The sequence below is a fragment of the Anopheles merus genome, chromosome 2R (assembly GCF_017562075.2).
Source record: "Anopheles merus strain MAF chromosome 2R, AmerM5.1, whole genome shotgun sequence".
NCBI classification, from domain to species: domain Eukaryota; kingdom Metazoa; phylum Arthropoda; class Insecta; order Diptera; family Culicidae; genus Anopheles; species Anopheles merus.
In genome coordinates, this window is record NC_054082.1 from 12,094,484 (window position 1) to 12,114,878 (window position 20,395).

The window sequence follows — 20,395 nt, forward strand, 5'->3', positions numbered from 1 at the left end:
GCGGCTGGCCCGTGTGAGCTTCCGCCATCGCCAAACTACCACACCCGACATCCGAATGACACTAAACGGTGTTCCATTATCGTTAATTTTCCTCGGCGACTGACAAAACGACCGCATTTCGTTTCTCTCCTGCTGTCCGTGACCACCAATACGTTTACCGACCCCCCCCCCCGTCGTGCTCTGCTGCGCCCTTATCGGATATGCACTGATCGTCAACATCCGACTGTTGCCCTTACTTGCTCTCTATCTCTCTCTCTCTCTCTCTCTCTCTCTCTCTCTCTCTCTCTCTCTCTCTCTCTCTCTCTCTCTCTCTCTCTCTTTCGCTCTCGCTCCACAATGTAAATTGATCTTCTGTGCACGTGGAAAAGGGTTCGGTGGTGTGCTGCACTTACGCACTTTTACTTATTGTTATGCATGTTGCAATTGCCATTCATCTTCCTGTGCGGTTTTCTGTGGGGTTCACCTTTTAAACGATCACTTTTAGTTTCGATACTGCTACTGCTGCTGATGGAGATGATTTAAACTTGTGTCGCCCCTGACCGCACAAACACGAGCGTGAAGAAAAGAAAGTGAAATGGACGCCGTATAGCACACATACAGGGTAACAATTGTATTGTGAAGTGTTTAATTTTAATATGCAATTATATCAATAAATTAAAACTAAAGTAGATAAACGATTGTGATGAATTTGTCATAGTGAGGGTACAGCACAAACATGCTCAATAAAATTAGCACAAATGTAATAAATAAATTCCACAGTTTCCTTACTTTTATTTCCGAGAATATCGTGTTACAATACAGAAGCCAGTTCTTCACACCTTGGCACACGGCGGTTCAATATGCTCCAGAACAAATGCTAGGAATGCCGGTTGTTCAAATTCTTACCACGAGCGTACCGCTCTTGAGAAAATGTTTGGAATAATGTTAACGAATAATTTAAAATAAAGAAAAAGAAGAATGCATTCAGAGGCCTTGCTGATGTGATACGCGCCGCCTTCGAGAGCAAGGTCGCAAGAGAACCAAAAGTACACAAAACAAATGAAGAACTTAAAACGTAAAATCAATGGATTGTCGCAAATGTGGTACGGTGTGGTGTGTAAGTACGAGAACGAAACATTAGCTCCACAACACACACTAACACACGCTACTACACACACTCTTAACACCCTTAAAACGTACATGGTATTTGCTGCTCCAGATTCTGTCTGTGTGGATGTGTGCGTTAATGTCCTTACGTACTGGTGTTGTGTGTCGCTGCATTGTCCGCTTCGGAGGCCGTCTTCTTGGCCGGCGATCCTTCCACTTCCATGCTGGCGCTGTCGGGCTTTTTCCGCTTGATCAGGTGCGAAATGTCGGTCGCCGGCTTGGCCGCCAACTTTGAGGTGGAACCGTTGCTGCTGGAGCTACCGCCGGCGGACGATGTACCGGCACCGTTGTTCAGATCCTTACCATTCGTGTCCACCTCACCGGAAACGATGATCTTCGAGAGCTCGCGCTTGACGTCTTCGATGGGCTGTAAGCAAAATTCCATAAATAAAACACACTCGAATGGGTTTCCGCTCGAAAGCGAATGTGAATCTGAAGCGGTTGCCATACCGTTTTCATCGCCTCTTCGACGTCGGCAATCTTTTCCAAAATTTCCTTCTTCATCTGCTCCAGATCCTGGATGGTTTCCTTAATATCATCGGTCTGCTCCTTCGCCTTTTCCTCCTCTACCACCTTTTCCAGCTCGGTTACGGCGCCCTTGAACGAGTTGATGGACTCTTCGAACTCGCGCTCCATCATGTAGCACAGCCCAACCTTGTAGTTCACCTCGGCCAGCAGACGCAGATCGGGTTGTTTGGTTTTCTGGTAAATTTCTAGTGCTTTCACTGAAAGAATCACGAACAATGTGGTTACATGCTTCATCACACCACACAATTGGAACATAAAAGCATGCAAAAAGGAAGGTTTCCCTCCTACTTACCGTAATCTTTGATCGCTTCTTTGAAGAAACTGTTTTCGAACGAGATGCCTGCCAGCTCGGTGTAGCATTCGGGAAGATTTTCGTAGCCCTTATCACCCTGCTGCTGGAAGATATGTACCGCCAGTTCCAGGATTTCCCACGCGACCTGCAAGTTGTCCGCGTTATCCTCCTGCACGCTCGTATCACCGTTCGAGGTGGAGGGACCCGGTTGTGGCTCGCCGTTAACGTCCGACGAAGTGCTGCTGACGCCAGCTTCTGCCTTAGCTTCCACTTTATCTTCTGCTGTTGATGGTTCACCATCCTTTTCCTTCTCCTTTTCCCCCTCCTTTTCTTTTTCCTTTTCCTTCTCCTTTTCCGTAGCACTACTCTCCACCGAGGCAGCTTCGTCCTTCGTATCCATTGCCTCACCGTCAGCGTCTTTTTCCTTTTCAGCACTTTCTTCCTCCGCTTTCTTCTCCTCAACGCCCTCAGCAGCACCACCAGCAGCAGCTGCTTCTTCTTCTTCTTCACCACCTTCCTCGCCCTCCTCATCCTCTTCGTCGTCCTCGTCTACCTCTTCGCCATCGTCGGCCGCCGCGATCAGGTTGTTCTCATCTTTCCCGAGGGCAATCAGCGATTTTGCATACATTAGATAAGGCAATCCCAGCTCTTCCGCGTTCGGCCCGTACAGCTCGGAGTAGATGGAGCAGCAAGCGCTCAGATCGTCGGCCGCATCCGCGTACTGTTTCATGCAATAGTTTCGGCTGCCGCGACCGAACAGTTCCTTCGCTTCGTTAATTTTCTCCTCCTTCGTCACAAGGGTTTCCGACTTTTCTGCCATGGCGCTTGATTACTACAACTATCACTGTATGGTGTAGGAGTTGGGGGATGATCACAAGCGCAAGCTTTACGCAATCGCAGGTCCTGTAAATACAATTAGGAAAAAATAATATAAAAAACCATCATCAAACCTTATCGACTATGATTTAATTAAAACTATACAGAGGATTATTCCCTTCCCTTAATTCAATGCAATTTATACTAGCACACAATTACTCTAAGAAGCTCCCTAAATAAGTCTATCAACAAGTCCTCTAATCAACGCGGCAATTCTAACAAGAATCATGTGTATGGAAAATGGCATTTAGCGCCTTTTTCCATCGAAAACAACCTCAAGTCATGCATGTAAACTGTTGCACATCCTCGCAGCTATAAATAGACCATCGTTGGAGGGCAGTGGGTGCGAATAAACACGTATCGACCATCGATGGTTATTACATCGCCCATCGAACGTGTCCAACCCGCGCAGTTTAAGGTGCGATGGTGAATAGTTCATGCAATATGTACTACACATTTTACATGTTTCCTCGATCGACATGTAACACTACTGTTTCCACACCGCTTTCCCTCAAAACATTACTGATCCGTGCCATGAAACACGTAGCTTTGGGGATATATAAAACGTCACATTTGATGCTTGATGTAGTTTACCTAAAATAACTCAAATTATGAACAGATTCTTACCCAACATACAGTTGTTAAATGTTAAATATAGCTAGACACGTCAAAACCAAGGCAAACGACCTGTCCTGATTGACGCATACCCTCCTCTCTTACCTACATCACACGCACCGGCGCTGTTATTAGAATACGCCGGGAACCTTCTTCTGTCTACTGACTAAATCCGGATCCCTCAACAAAAAAAAAGAACCACAACCGGAGCTAGATGGTTCTAGTGTCAAACGATAGTGCAAACAAAACTCTGCATTAACAATGAACGTCAAGTCGAGTGAGCGGTTAACTTGTCCGTACCCTTGCCCAGGTGTCGCGGGTTTTTCCGTACACTATCGATGCCCAGTAATATACACACAAGCGTATTGATTTTCTCCACACCAAGTGCGCAAGCTTTCCCAACCAAGCCAACGCTCGAACAACAACACAACACCAGTCGAGAAAAGGGATACTTCGAGCGCGCCTTCGCTTTGTCTATTACACAGAGTGTGCTGCCGCCGTCTGTACACACTACTGCCCGAAGTGCGAAGGAAAATGAAATGGACGAAAAGCTTCACCACGAAAAACAAAACACAAAAGCACACAAAATAATAGAGAGCTGTGTATATAGTAGTACACAGAGGGAGAGAGAACAACATCGAAAGGACCTCTAGAAAACTCCTCTACAGATGAGAGGCAAAGTGTAACACATTCTCATAACAAACATTGGCGCGTTTGTTTGTGTGTGAGTGTGTGAGTGTATTTTGCACTTGGGAAAACTCTTCAGGATCCACTTGAAACGTTAGCTTCCTTTGATTGTTCTCCTGATGACTCTCTCTCTCTCATCTCCTTGTGTTTGCACATCTGCTCCTTTCGAACAGTTTTATTCTCTCTCTCTCTCCCTCTTTCTTTCTCTCGCACATGTATACTCTCTGTTTGGCAATTCTCACCAAAGGAAAAACGGAGCAATCCATGCATTCGGTGCATGGTCGGTGAAGAAAGTTCACAGTTCAAGCGCCAACACGTAGCGCAACGTACGCGCGTGCCGTGACAACACTCCAGGGGTGAACATACATATACACACACAAAAACACACACGCGCACAGTGACAGAAAAGCAAAACCAGAGTGTCCTAAACCAGAGTACATCATCAAAATCACAACGAAGTGAATCATTCAAAATAAAATAACATAAAAAAACACACAAAACTGAAGCTGTACACTATCCCCAAACACGAATCGGCGGCGCACTTTAACCCCCGCCGCGTGCCAGAGGTCAATCGGTGTGCTTTTTACATAGACGAATCGAGTACACGCCACAGTATCAACAAAGTAGAGTATCTACATATCTGCTTCATCCCTGTGTGTAAGCCTCGTTTGTTCAAATTAATGCCTTTAATGCTTGTAGTTCGATTTTCGATGAGAAGAACATTTCGAGACCACAAGAGCTGTGTATTGCATCTTTTTCTTCTGAAGATTTGATGGAAGTACTAAGAAAAAAACCATAAAAATCAGAATTTCGTGAGATAAGTACAAAGACGAGTGTGTTACGATATGGTTCCTGTGGGAATAATGTGACACGGTACAAAGTGCTGGAAAAAATTATGTGTAAAAAGTGCAATAAAGTAAGAGTAAAAAAAAAGTGTGTGGTAGCTTCTTTCGTGCACTGTGTGTATATAGAGTAAATCTCGGTGTGTTACTTAATCAAATGCATACGTAATCAGGTCGCCCAGCTCTCAAGCTCTAACGCCACTACTATTAGTGAAAGTGTGTGTGTGTGTCCCCATGTGTGTGCCTTTGCGTTCGGTGTGTACTGTGCATTTCTAGTCGGATTGCACTGTCGATCCTTTTGTATACATTAAAATTTGCATTTTTTTTTGTATTTACATGCAACGACAACAAGACGCAAAAGAAAAACAAGCAAAAGTCCTACACTGCTGCTGTGTAATGAATGTAAATGTATGGTGTATTTTATGCTCAACCTCGTCTCGCCACCGAGAGCAGCGGTGAATGTGTGAATGTCGCATCTTTACGAGACACTTCTTTCCCTTCCCCAAATTCCAATGACCCGCCGACGACGGGCACCGAAGGAAGACGACCTCAAACCCCACAACAAAAACGTCGTGTAATTCGTTTCGTTTACTTTTATGTAAATAAGCGCAACGGTTTGGTCGAATTTTGGAACACAAATGAAAAAGATCCCACAAGTACGGCCCAAAGGCACTGGCTAGAGAGAAAAAAAACACAAATATTCTAATCGATTTCATTGACACGCGGAAAGTGCGCGGTGGTGGTGGTAGAGAGGAAGCATAATTTCAACTGGGCGGATCAACCGCGGTGGTCACCAAACGGAAGCATTCTCACCAACAGTGCTTTGTAGCGCTGGATATACATCAGGCTTTTGTGCACCATCAAGCGCGCCGGGGAGTTCCTCTCTGCCTATCTCTCTATCTCTCTCTCCTCCTGCACGAGAGTTAACGTTCCTAGTAGGCATGGGCAAGACGATTCTTTTCACCGAACGCGAACGAACTAGTTCGCTCACCTAAAAGAACCGAACGCGAACGACGATTCTTTCGTTCTTTGTTTCATGAGGTTTTTATTCACAAAGAACGCTCATTATCTTTTTCATTTACCCACCATGGACGCATACTGTAGCCAAAGAAGTACTCATTCTGCGGTTGAAACCAATCATTTAAAAACATTGAACACTCGGCTGTCTGGTCAACACAATCCATCGCAAAACCGACCAAAAACTAGCATGTAAAAAACTAATACGAGCAAAAATCTCTCCTGCATATATTGTACCCCATGCCTTATACACACTTAAGGATTCTATTAAAAAAAACTACTTAAATATGGATCAACATGATGAGCGCAATCAATTCAGTTCAGTTCATTCGCGAACAATGACTAATCGGTTTGAACGGGCTCGATCTATTGAAATGTATAGGTATAATTTCCATACCAACAGAACACAGATCGAACACAAATGAGCCAGTTCGAACGCGTTCGATGAATTCAGTTGTGTAGGTACGATTTATACCCCAACAGAACACAGATCGAACACCAGTTCGAACGCGTTCGATGAATTCAGTTGTGTAGGTACGATTTACATACCAACAGAACACAGATCGAACACTAACGGATCAGATCGAACGCGTTCGATGAATTCAGTTGTGTAGGTACGATTTACACACCAACAGAACACAGATCGAACACCAGTTCGAACGCGTTCGATGAATTCAGTCGTATAGATACGATTTCCACACCAACAGCACACGTATCGAACACTGCTGTACAAATTCGACGGCGTTCGAGGAATTGAGTTGTATGGGTACGATTTCAACACCAACAGGGTGCATTTTGATCTCTGACGACCCGTTCGCACGGTGCGAGAAAGAGCGAGAAAGCAATATGATTTTGCACGTTTTATTACCACATTTATGTGTGCCGTCGAACACTGAACGGAACGTTCGAACGCGTTCGGTGCAGTCAGTTTCTTTCAAAAGTCCTGCTCGTTCTTTTTGTTAAGAACCTCGTTCGTTCGTGCACTTTACCGAACTGTTCGAACGGTGCGATTCTCGTTCATTTTACACATGCCTAGTTCCTAGCATAAGGATAATAACACCAAAGCGGCTTTTAGCAACACGAACCGTCCAGACAAGAACCAGCGGCGTACACCACCAACAATTGAGGCCTATTTTTCACTGCACCAAAGACGTAGAGAAGCAAGCGCGAAAAAGCACCGCCCGTGGAGGTGTATAATTGGACAATTGCCCCCCCCCCCCCCCCTGCACAAATGGAATTAAAATATTGCATTTAGTAGCGAGGGCGACAGTGCACGACTCGATCTGTGATTAAATCTGTGAAACGAAGGGTTTCTTTTCATTATAACTTACATCAGGTACAATTGTAATGGGGACGTACAGGATTACAAATCGCGTTTATTCTTATCCTAGCTAGTTTAACAAAACTTCACCCTCATCTTAACAGAGCGATGATGTTACAGCGTTTTCCAGGGGTTCTCATAGTTCATTGGGACACTTCCTTGGCTGATTCTAATGGGAACTTCAAATTATGACATCCTATTTGGACAGGTTACTTGGAAATTCCTATTGGATTTGTCCAACAAAGTGTCCCGCAGCTATGAGAACTTCTGAAAAACCCTATAATAATAAGAATTGTGTTTTTAAACAGTAAAAGTGAATGTGAAAAACAGGAAAAATAACAAATTACAAGAAAAAAGATCAAATCATCCGCATACAACTTACATCACTCATCTTACAAACTTTCAATACGAATACGACACACACACCTGAGAAGCACAGCACCGCGAGAAGTTTCCCCCAGCCAGCCATACCTACACTACTACAAAAAGCACACCCGCCGCCCATCGATTTCACCAACCAGTATTGTGTTGTGTGCCGTGTGTTTGAGAGTAAGTACAAAAGAACAAAAAAAAACTGAACAAAACTTTTACTATCATCCCCTGACACGCTTGCTCCCAGCACAGCAGAGCAGTCTTCCCACAACCCCCCACCGAGCGTCGTGTAACGCAGCAGTGTTCACCGTATAAAACTTTGGGAGCTTGTTAGCGCCCACAAATACAAAGCATTCGGGGGGGGGGGGGGGGGGGGGGGGGGGGATTAAAGTAAAATAAGAAGTCTTAAAAATGGTGCCCCGGTTGAAAAGGACGGGCGAATTTTGGGGACAATTAATTTCTGTTCCCCACTTCGCGTTCGACGACCGAGCAAAGCAGCATTTTCGGATTGTTCTTGGAAACAAGCACAGCACACCGAGGAGAGCACGCAAATTCTTTGGCCAGGCGCTGCTGCTGTGGCGTGCGCTACTGCACACACTGCTGCCACGGAGGACACGGAGGCGCATAAATCAAAGCTAAACATTTCGATTTGCTGCCGCCGCTTGTTGGTCGGTCGTCCTTTCGCTTTCGAATTCGTGTGTGTTTGTGAGGGAATTCGCTTTGTATATAGCGCCTCTGTCAGGCCTGAACATGAGAAACGCCTAACCTATAGCTTTGGGAGGTAACAGCCGGGACGACGGGAGGGTCCTTTTTTCTACCTCTGGCCGACCTCATTACAATATTCATCCTAAAACCGTGGCCGTGGGTTTCTAAGGCGGATTCCGTTCCAACGCCCTAACAAGAGGTTAGTGGCCGCATGAAACGAACCCCTCCACCCTCCCCCCCTCACAGCAAGACAAACCCATTAAACCTTGGAATGGTGAGGGCTGTATGGTGTGTCCGTGCGTTTGTAGGTCGTTGATTGTTACAGGTTATGATTTGGATTTGCAAACGACCAAACCATTACGAAAACGGAACGGACTCGTCTATCATCTGGCCGGCGGGCAATGGTACATTGGGGGGGGGGGGGGGGGGGTGTCTGGGTGTCGCCCGGGTGAGGTAGGTTATGAAGGTTAGAAAGAGGACGGATAAGTGGGTGGTATTATCGGTGGGTTATGTTTCGTGCCATAGCCACTGTCTGGTAATACATGCATAAAACACGCAAACTCTGCCATAAAGAGAAAGCGTTTGTGACGCGGCGTTCCTGGTGATTCAAAGAAATCATTTAAAAAATTTTGATTAATTTTAAAATGGTCTAATGGCTGTTAGAACTAATTAAAAGAGTTTAAATAAGACCTTAAACCAACCCAACAGTCACCTCACGGAGTAAACGGTCAAACAACGGTGCTAAAGTGTATTGATTTAATGAACTCAACTATCACACTACACTTACACTTGTGCCATCAAAAAGCAATTAAAAGAAGAGATAGAAAGTACGGTGAGAATGAAGAGCAAAACTTTGTCCACACACTAACACAGCAGCCTGCAGTTTCGATAGTGCAAAGCCTACAGAAAAACAGGAAAGGATCCCCCTTCCGGAAAGGCGTGACCCGGTGCCTTCAAGCTGCAGCATCCGGTGGCCGAGAGCAGTTAGATGGAACAACACCAAACAGACAAGCGGGCACAATATCTATTATCTCCGGTGCTATTATGGTGGGAGCTTATGGAAAAACTTTTACCTCCCCGTTAGTGTGCCGTAAACGTTAGAGAGATTGTTACTGTGTGTATGTTTAACTACTACCACCACCACTATACTATTTGCTCTCTAACACATAAGTCATTATTTTTATAGCCCCTTTATTGTGGTGGTATAGTGCGCCCCTCAGAAAACGGGTCACACACGGGGCCAATCGATTGAGGGACGTGTTTCTGTGTGCTTAGGAGAGGTTTGTGGATTAGAAGAGATACAACAAATTAACAAGTTCACAGCTTAACTACAGTAGAGCCCCAGGTCAGGTAGACAACCTGTTTGAGAATAAATTATGCATCAGGAAAGACACATGCTGAATAATTGTTTGCTTCCTTCCGGAGGAGGTTCAGAATACGAAATGAAGGTAGCACACGTGTAGAGGAGGACGAGAGAGTATAATAAAAGAGGAAATTTTACCCCATTGTTCGATTAATTGTTCTAAATGGCTGGTGTAGTAAAACCAAAAATGATATCATCTGAACTACTCTTCCCATTAGTAGATCTCCATTTTACTAAAAGGAAAACCAACCATCAAACTCGTTACTCGCTCAAAAACAACAACACAAAGTGCCTTAAGACGTTTACTGAAAACCCCCATCCACCCCCCGACCACCGAACCGATCGTCTCTCACGGCTTATCGACAAGAAAGGCAAACCAAGCGTTTGGGACGCAAACAAAAAAGCGCAAACACTCCGCTTAATGGATTAGGAGGCGGTTTGCGTACGCACACACACACACACATATACACACACTCATCTCTTGACAAACAAAATCCTTTTTCCAGTGGCTCTACACCACCACCTTTTCCCCGGTTGATGTATCCGAGAGGTGTATGGATTCAGTATAGAGTGACATTTACCCATTTATGGAAGGCTCATCCTTAAGATGCCTGCCGCTCGGAGTGTAGTACAAAGAAGGCCTTAAGGTTGACAGTTGATCCTCCCCCCACTGCATCGTACAGAGGGGAAAGGACAGGATCATTTCCGAGAAACGCGTGGGCTCAAAGTGGTCTACACGCATTTCGTTTGTGTGCTGAGCTGATTGGCAGTCAGAATGAGAGCGAGCAAAGCCTCTGGCAATCCGAACACAAGAAGATTATGCTTGCGTCCTCTAATGGCTGGTACGGTAATACATACTACAAAACAAATGGAACGATTTCAAGAGCATTTACTAATGGAAAGTACTTTGCCAGAAAAGCTACTTTTTTACTGCTTTTTGTAATGCACAACTTCCATTGTGTTCTGAGTGTGTCCTTACTGTTGAAGACGTCCCTCAATGTCCCTTATTCCAATGACATTTAAAATTGTTTGAAATTGTTAAAATATTCCATAATAAAACCTTTAAAACTGGACAATTAAAGCCAACCTAATTGCTTTCGCATCGTTCGACAACAATAAAGCGACTGGTAGATGGTAGATAATTAACGCACGCACACATGTAACTTTCGTCCAACATTTGACGCCACCACGTCGTCGCGTATCAACACGCAATTACAACGCGCGCAATAACGTTTCATTTTTATGTACGATTAAACATTCGCACGAACGGTCACATGATGCTCGCGCATATCCTGCTTAACGGCCCGGAGGTGGAGCGAAGGGAGGGAAGGGGTTTGTCCCATTTCATCCCCTCATGACTTCAATTCCTCGGTGGAATGATCTCATTCCAGTCCGGTGATGACGGGTAGATGGGGCTTTACACATATATTTAATATTCACTTAAATTACCGACCATATTTGCATGACAAACAATCTCCGGAATTGGTGGAGGAGTCACAGCGAAAAAAAAGCGAAAAAGCCTCCCAGGCATGGTGGCGGTTGTCCGCAGAAAGGTCTCATATTGGAATGACTAAATAAAGTAGGTCCCTTTTTTGTTTGTTTGGTTCGAAGGAAATAATGCGTCGCAGTTTCATGGCCATGAGCACATTGGAACATGAATTAAATAAGAGATCAGGAACAATATAAAATTCATTTAATGCCTAACTCATCTGATCGGATCGTGTAAAAAAAAAACAATTGAATATTGAACTATTTTACACAAAACAATTAATTGTAATTGAATTATGTTCATCTTACAACGTTAAAATAATAGCTTCAATATCGTATAACGAATGATCCTCTCCTCTCTGTGGGTAAATTGTTACCTCATTTATCTTTAAATTATCCACCATCCAAGGCCTTAGAGCTCAAGGACGACCTGCCGTGCACCGGGGTAAGCGCGTGTAAGCGCAATCAGCCGTGCTTCACGAACCCAAGAAGAGCCCGAAGTTCGCACTAAAAACACTAATCAAGGATTTTGATTATCTTCCCTCTGTCTCTCTCTCTCACACCCTTCCATCGAAATGACACGTGCCGTACTTTCGCTTGAATTATATTCTACCTTCTGCACCCGAAACAATGCTTTGCGCCGTTTTGCCGCTTGCAAACACTGCGTTAATTAGGATGGATCCATCCCACTCGCCGCCACTGCCGCCGTCCCGTAGCGTACCACACACAGGCTGGGGCCTTTTAAAAAGCTGAGGCCGCGAGTAACGAATCGTTCTCTGCTTCTGTTAATCGACTCCCACACGTTGGTGGTGCTGAGGGTGAAGGGGAAGGATGTGATTGTATCACAATCCCATTATCATACCAGCAGCAGCACCATGCGCCTCCATCAACGGAGATGCAGCAGAGCAAACTCTGGGGTCGTTCGTTTAAAGTTTACTCGCTCTGTGTTGTGACGGTGGTGGTGATGGTGGTGATGGCATAAACCCGGCACGCTCTACATGCTTCCGATTGGAGCAGCATCGTAAAACTGTCCAGCTCGGAAGCCGGCTGGCGCCTGAACATGATAGCGTACAATACACTACACGCCGGAACGGTACAAAGGGGGGGTTTTCGTACAACGATGCGCGTCGCTCAGATTGTTGGGCTTGGGATAAGAAGGGATCTCAGGCGAGTCAGTAGCGCCATAGCTGTCAAGTAAAACGGCTAATAGAAATCCGCAGACGATGGCCAATACGAAAGCTATTTTAACGATTGAGGGATGTAATTGGAGCGCCATAGAGAAAGCAGTGCGGTGGGCAGATGGCCTGATTGGATTGCAAAGGCATTTGCAAATTAAAACAGTGGATTTAACGGATATAAGAGGACAAACCCTCACAGTGCCGTACCTCTTCCTTCCATTTTAACAATTTGCTTCGTGAAGATCGTATGACCTCATTCTTTGCTTTCTACTTCCATTGTAGGGTTCTTGCTCTGCCGTAATTCCGACCAATCTCCTCGCTGGCACTGGATCCGGGCGACAAAATGAAGCGGCACGATAACGATTTATGACTCGTAAACCACGGCTCGGACAGCGGCTGCAAGTACACCGTGACGACCCGTTGCCTACCCGAAGCGTCGACGATAACCACCTACACTATCATATCCACACCACCAAGGACACCGACAACAGGCCCAGCAACGTCCCCGCAAGATCCACAATTGTCACCACCAACACCACCGACCAGCAGCATTAATTTGCCGATCACTTCTGATACACCGAACCGAACAACCTCCGAAGAACGTGCTCCGAACCCTTCGGACGAATCACCTCCACCACCACCATCACGCATCAGCCCCCAACAGGCGGAAGACAATAATAAGTTGGACTGCAGTGAGCGCTTCGAGCGGCGTAGAAACTCCTTTTTCGAAAGCATTCGCGCAGTAGTGGTACGTGGCACCAATAGCAGACACCAACAACAGGCAACGAACCAACTCGACACGGAAGAAGGCAGCGACGAGCTGCAATCACTGCGTGCGCCAGCAGCAACAACAGCTTCGCATCATCACCAACGGTCCAACGTGGATTTTGGACCCGCCGACAGGACGACAGCAACGACGGCCGCCAATATTACTTCCACCGCAAACATCGCCTCCACCACCACCACCATCACGTCGGCGAACAGTTACTCCCGGAATAAGTCGACCACACGCAGCTGGCCCGTGATACATCGTAACAATTCCTACTACCGCTACCAAACATCCAGTGGCAGTGGCGGCGGAAGCGGCGGCGGTGGTGGTGGTGGTGGTGGTGGCGAAAGTGGGACTCAACAGTCCTCCTCCGCTCACCGGCGACAACCATCATCGCATCAGCACGGCTATCTACAGTACGATTACGATGCACCCCTGCTGCAGTACGGTGGCGGCGGCGGTGGCGGCGGCTTAAGCTACTACCCGCCCAATGATACGAACAACAACACGCTGGGCAACGATTACCATCTGCTAGCGAGCGGTCACCACTACCCACCACCGCCGGACAAGTCTCCCAGCATTGACAGCTGCTACTACTACCAGCACTACAGCACCAGCATGCAGCCATCGGCGACGACCACCACCATCATGGCCACGACCAGCACGGGTCCGGGCGGCACGACTACGACGACGGCGACGGCCGGAGCTGCCGCACCCAACCATCAACAGACACCGTCCGGCAATGGGACGTGCTCCTCGATACCGCCACCGATCATGTTCCTCTTCCTGACGCTGCTCATGACGTCCAGTGCGACCGCGATGCTGTGCGCCGCCATCATGACCGATCACTGGGAGCACGTGTCCTGGGACCGCAACAGCCTCGATCGCATCAGCAACGAAACCGCCATCGAGCTGCACTGGTACCTGGACGGCCGGGCGGCAAAGATTCCGCTCAAGGGCAAAGGTATTTACGGCCACAGCGCCCGCGTGTGCCCTAAAAGCATTGTGAATCCATTCCACTGTCCACCTTTCCCATTAGGTTTACCGAAGCAACAACATCCTCATCATCATCAGCAGCAGCAGGTTGGACAAAAGAGCGGTGGTGCAGCGACGAACCCGGTGGTGACGGATAATCGGGCCGGCGTTTTCCTCGTACCGATGAACGGTGGCATCTGGACGCTCTGTATCGATCTGACGGCGGAGGAGATCCGGGAGATGTCGAACGACGGCTTTCCGCAGGTCGATCAGTGCGTCAACTATCTGGCCGGCACGATGGAGAGCGCACAGGGCAACGATGAGGATGCGAGGGCCGATTGGCAACACAGTGAGTCCCAGGCGTCCTTACATCCGCATTTAAGTAGGTACAGCGCGACGCGCCTCATCTCTTTACTAGTATCTTTGCTCCTCTTCTCCTCCAATCCTACCTTTTCTGTCTTCTCCTCCTACTGTGTGTGTGTGTGTGCGCGTGTGAAACACCTTTGACCGTTGTCACTGGAAAATCTGCTGTGCTGCCGGTCCTTGGCAGTGTGACACACAGTACTTCTTCTATTTCAATTAACCTTTAACCTTACACATAGCACACACACACTCTCCTGCACCATTGTCGTCAGCTTTCTCCGGCTGTTCTATTTCCATCCATTCGCCCCGGGACTGGTGGATAGATAGGGTGCTATTTTCACATTATTCCTCTTTATCAACGACATTGGACATTTTAATAGGATGAGACAATCTAAATTAAATATTTCCCACTCGGTTAACCTTTAACCCTGCTATTTCGTGCTGGAGGCTGAGACTATTTTTGCTTCAATTGGAAATATTTCTTCCACAGAGCTACACACCTAATGGAAGAGTTAAAATTAATGATCAGCAGGAAATTCCTCACAAGAATTGGATGAGAATAGGAAGAATTCTCCAAAATCAATTCTATTTGTTCTTTGTTTCATGTTTTTCAGCTCAGTATAATGCTTGTTAAATAATTGCCAAAAAAAAAGCAGCGTACGCTTGATCAATTAGAATAGAACAAAGCGAACGATTATGCTTCAATCCAAATTTGCATTCTCTTTTTGCACTGCAATTCAAACAAAAATGCCCCCATTTTTACTTACAGGGTTTTGCAGGAGCTGTGGGACACCTTATTGACTCTTTCTTGTTTGAAATTAACTTATTGTAATAGGAATTGGACTCTAATCAAGAAATTTGACAAATCTAATAGGAATTCGCACAATACGAATTTCACTTCCTATAAGTAAGAGTCAAGCAAGTGTCCCACAACTATGAGAATCCCTGGAAAACCCTTTTCCATCAACGCTTTTCCGACCACAAAAATGCACCTCATACATACTTTTTTCTATTGTCTTCATCTCTACCCATCTCTATATCTCGCATTTCCTTCCGAACGAGCACAATTCAACACCCTCACGTATCGATCGACCGGGAAGAAACACCAGCAGCCACATCACATCAGAGCAAAAAGGCACCACACACATTTGCATTTGCCCACTCCTTCCCGTGTGTTTTGTTGCTTGGCTCTTCCAATATAGGTGACTTCATATCGTCATGACTGGCAATTGCATAGCAATAATAAAAAGCACATATACACCGCTCCTCACCCGCTTCCGTTTTCTGTGCATGACCGAGTGCATAATTTACTAGCTTTCGGTTGGAGCACAACTAAAAGAAGAACGGTAAAGGCGGGAGTTCGTACAATGGCAACCAATATACATTGCAGCTCTACTGTATCGATCAGTCGCACACCGCTATCCGTCATCGGGTTGACAGACGAACGATTTGCCGAACTACTCTTAGCCCCCGTGTTCCCTCCCTTTTGCCAGTCTATTCTAATAATGCTTTTTTAATCTAAAAAACTAGCTTTTTCATCCCCCCTCAAAGTCCCTGATCGTTTTGCTTTGCTTATCATTTGAGCAGTTTCGTGCTTGTGTAGTATCCTTTTGCAAACGTGTTTCATTCTTCATCTCTTTTCCTACTGTATTTGCTTCACTTTCTTAACACTTAAGCCCGCAACTATAATAAATCGAATGAAAAGCTATAACCACTGGAACGATTACCATAGCTTAAACTAACCCCTTTTTCACCCTCGTTCTTGGTTTCTTCCGTGTCTGTGTGTGTGTGTGTGTTTCTTCCTTTCCTTTGCCTGGACTTGCCTGGACGTTGCTGCCACAATTCCCGGGACTGTTGATCCCGTGGCTGATGAAACACACACACACAGGAATGCAGAATCTATCGATTTCCTGTTCGCTCGTGTGCCTCATCATACTCGGCAGCGCTGCCCTGGTGGGCGCTTTCGGTGTGTGCCAGCGCCAAATCAGTGCCGTACTGGTGACGGGCGTAATGTACCTGCTGGCTGGTAAGTAGTATCCCACTCTATGTCCACCCCCTTCCCCCATTTTTGCCAATCCTCCTTTGGGGTGTTGCGCGCTGTAATGGTTTTCACTTTTCGGCAGGGATCAAAAGCTAAAAAGAGATACAATTTTCAAGCCCGTTCTCCGGTTAAGAGAGGAGGGGGGGGGGATTGGTTCGCATGAAAAATTCACCGCACAAAAAGCTATAAAGTTTCTTCTACAAGTTTGTATTCTTTTGCCTGGGAGTCAAAAGCATACATAGACTATCCCATCCATTCCGCTCTCCACTTGGGCCGCAGTGCCCACAGTGCCCTGCCGGCACGAAAGGCAATCAACACGCAATTCTCCAAGGAGCACGAAACAAAATCGATGAGATGAAGCGAATTGCTGCTGTTTAGTTTTCCTTTTCGCATCAGCTGTTCTGCCTCCCGGGGAAAACGGGTGCGAAACACACCGTCACGGAATGGTAGCAGACCCACGGTGGTATCAGCTATGAAGTGTATCGGTGTGTGTACGTGTGCGTTTGTCCTTCTGTACGGCAACTTTGTTGCATACTTGTGGCCCCACACCATTGGCTACCATTGAACTAGCCGGGTACGGGAAATAGAAAATGACAAGTTCTATTCCTTTGAGAATTCAAGGACTACAACACAAGCCGGACACGCCGCTGTCTTCTTGATGGGCAAGCAAGTCACGCAACTTACAAGTTCAGTGCAAATGTAAACAGTTAGCTTCTTCTTTACTGCGAATCCTTTCAGCTGGTAATAGTTGGAATGATGCTTTCGCAAGAACTTGAACCATGAGCTCTTATGACATGCAAATCGTTCTTCTATCGAAGCTTTAACACAATCCTCAACAAACATACATCCTTTCCTTATTTAATTTCCTTCACTGTACACAACTTGAGTCCTTTCTGTCTTTCCCGCAGCGCTCTTCGCCCTGTTCACGCTGATGATAATACACTTCAAGCGGCAGCAGGGCCGGCCCCTGCTCGATAGTGACTTCGACGGCACGATCGACGGTGTGGTCGCCATCAAGGGGACGGCACGGGCCGCATCGAAATTCCTGGGCGCTCGCATCTTCGTCACCGCCTGGAGCCTGGAGCTGGGCTGGGGCGGTGTCGTACTGTGCGTCTTCACCTCCTTCCTCTGGATTCTGCTGTCGAAAATCATGCGCTTCAATCCGCTGTCGGCAATGATTTGATGATTCAAATTTAAGTTCAACAAGGTCGCCGTTTACAGTGTAACCTAGTAGTAGCAGGACCCTGCCACACGCTCAATGTGCGACCGACCGACCGCCGATCTCGACCTTCCGCCACGGTGCGGGACTTCAGCCAGCCAAGCGCACCGTTCCGGTGATGATTTCTATTGATCGAACTCAAATCGAGCTGTTCAATGTAGACTAGCTATTATCAACATGTGGGAGGGAAATGATTTCTCACGGTGTTTCCCCTCACCACCCCCACCAGCCAGGTTCGGTGGGGCGCATTTCTTTGTGATAACAAACTATTCCAATCATCGCACAATTCTCTCCACACTGCTTCAGCTTCGTCTTCAAACGGCGTGTGTTGAACGCACTATTATTATAGGATAACTTTAGGAAATGTTTCCAATGTTTTCAAACGACAACAATATATCATTGTAGTTTACACGCTTATACACTTTTTACGCGCCTTTTTACATTTTTCATATCCTCCCCCCTACACTACTATGTCTTTTACAAGCTACACACACTCGTTTTGCGTGAAGCGTTAGAAAAGTTGCTAGAGAAGCTTCGGGATTTACTTTAAGCCAAGCTTTATCATTATTCTAAGAAGAGACGTTTCTTTAACGTCAAACGTAGTTTTAGGCTCCTCGCTTGCGATATATCTTTACGAAAAATGGTTAGGCGGTTAAAATTCGTTCGTTCAAAGCAACTCTTACATGTAGAAGTAAAACTATTAAATAATTCCGTACCACCTATTGCGCGAATTTCTATAAAAAGAAGAAAGGAAATTAAATCCAACATTGAAAGAGAGAAACAAGTAGAGATAAAGAAGGGAATTGAATGGTAGAGTGGTGAAGCAGGATCGAACGATATCGTACAATTTCAAACACGTTCTGCGACTATTTAGTTAAGAGAAAATCAAACAGATGGTGGTGGCATGTGAGGCTATGGGTGAAAAAGAACCAATTCAAATGTAAGAAAAGGCACCACTACTACTCAAAAACTGCTTCGCGGGCCGTTATAGCCGTCGTGGTGTTCGATAGTAATCTTGGACTACGAACCATCGCTGGGGTAATGGTAACAAACGGAAAGGAAGCTCTATAGAGACTGTAAGCATCATCATTACACATCCTACATACTATACCCACACACATACACCATTGAAGAGACATACGGAAAGCGAACGAACATTATTCAAAGTATTGGAAACACACACGGGATTAACTCCTATATAGCGGGGTACATCCTTTGAATGTACAGGAAGTAATGTGTTAACGAAACTCATCTCTCTAATCAAATATCTTAGTGCAATGCTTTCATTGCCTGCCAGCAGCAGCATTATACTAGAATAGGAAGGACGCGATTTACAGTTTTGGTTGTCTTTCTCTTGCTCACATGCCGCAGTTCGGAAGAAAATTGCTTACACTCGACCCGCAGGCCCATGTGTAGCGGAGCAGCTGTTTCTTGCTATCGATATTGTGGTTCGACGTCTAATTCCTCCGACCCTAAATACAAGAGTGTGCGGATGCAGCGTTCAATTCGGTGCAAACACTCCGAGCTTAAAAACAGGCATTAGGTTCACAACAAGTTTTAAACGCAACTTACACCACAAACAAAACAAAACATACATATAAAATCAGAAACCAGCGACCAGGACCCGGACCGGTTCCCCGGTATACAGTGCATGCGAGCATGGGAACGGCCCTATCCACCAGAGGTAGAAGAAAGAAAATACAATTATCGATATAGTTTATGTAAAAGCTTTGCCTTATAAAACGTAAGTGGAAACAAACAAAAAATCGTGGTGCGAAACCAAAAGATTCTCTATACATACAGATATATACAAGGATATTAATTATACAAAATATTAACTTCTGCGAAACTTGATGCAAAAGAGAGAGGGAGAGAGCGCGCGCGCGAGGGCTTTAGGAATAAAACAGAAAAAAAATATAGAAGGAGGAAGAAAATATCACACCAAACGCTTCGGAGAATGGCATCGCTTCAATCCAACACACCATATCCGAAACGGGACGGGAGCGGCGCAATTGTTCAATGCCTTTTGTTCTTTGTGTGGTACATAGAACTTGATTTTGGATTCTTGAGAAACAGTCCTCGATGCGCTGGAATCTTCCGTTCGATGAATCTTCCAATGAACCCTCTTCTTTGATAGATTGTCACTCCGGAGAGGAAAAAAAGCGTACGTTCACCAATTGTCTAGCTTCTTTTCAAGCGACAACCTGTTGTTCACCATACCAAGACCAGTTTCAGCCATTCTTTAGATCACTTACTAAAAGAAGATGAATTAACTTAATCTACAGCTTCACGAGCCACGGTAGAAAGCGTCAACAGATCAAACGATCTTAAGATCGGTAAGAAGATTGCAACAAACTTACCCAGTTTTAGTAAAACAGCTCCACGAAATCAGTTGCTGGAACGAGCACACAACACCACCAATGTACGATTTCCCGAAAGTTGAACTTTTCTTCAAGATGGACACAAATCACTTGCAAGATTCGCAGGAAACAAGGACGAAGCGTTCTGATTTTTGCCGGCTGCTCTACAACAAGATCACAAATGGCGCGCAAGAAGCGGGGAAACATGCGGTGAAACGAAACGTCAAACTTTCCATCA

At 45.9% G+C, this 20,395-nt stretch overlaps 3 protein-coding genes across 6 annotated transcripts; 2 read left to right on the top strand and 1 right to left on the bottom strand.

Annotated features, from left to right (window-relative positions):
- Positions 1-743: 743 nt before the first annotated feature.
- LOC121587993 (protein NASP homolog) lies at positions 744-20,358 on the bottom strand. 3 transcript variants are annotated; one of them, XM_041905424.1, is made up of 4 exons: positions 20,158-20,358; positions 1,967-2,869; positions 1,597-1,871; positions 744-1,513 (listed from the first exon to the last, which is right to left on the bottom strand). In XM_041905424.1, exons 2-4 carry the CDS (start codon positions 2,784-2,786, stop codon positions 1,232-1,234), a joined length of 1,377 nt encoding a protein of 458 aa, XP_041761358.1. In that variant the 5' UTR covers positions 2,787-2,869; positions 20,158-20,358; the 3' UTR covers positions 744-1,231. The 3 variants fall into 3 exon arrangements, with proteins under 3 accessions (XP_041761358.1, XP_041761359.1, XP_041761360.1); XM_041905425.1 differs by lacking the exon at positions 20,158-20,358 and adding an exon at positions 3,758-4,002; XM_041905426.1 differs by lacking the exon at positions 20,158-20,358 and adding an exon at positions 3,563-3,727.
- Positions 12,476-13,783, top strand: LOC121589943 (transformer-2 protein homolog alpha-like). Its single transcript, XM_041909237.1, has 3 exons — positions 12,476-12,512; positions 12,865-13,713; positions 13,770-13,783. The coding sequence occupies exons 1-3, from the start codon at positions 12,476-12,478 to the stop codon at positions 13,781-13,783; spliced, it is 900 nt and encodes a 299-aa protein (XP_041765171.1).
- LOC121587992 lies at positions 12,812-19,749 on the top strand. Of its 2 annotated transcripts, none has more exons than XM_041905422.1 (4): positions 12,812-14,163; positions 14,239-14,556; positions 16,426-16,563; positions 17,487-19,749. In XM_041905422.1, exons 1-4 carry the CDS (start codon positions 13,818-13,820, stop codon positions 17,759-17,761), a joined length of 1,077 nt encoding a protein of 358 aa, XP_041761356.1. In that variant the 5' UTR covers positions 12,812-13,817; the 3' UTR covers positions 17,762-19,749. The 2 variants fall into 2 exon arrangements, with proteins under 2 accessions (XP_041761356.1, XP_041761357.1); XM_041905423.1 differs by having other exon boundaries at positions 14,239-14,523.
- Positions 20,359-20,395: the final 37 nt, after the last annotated feature.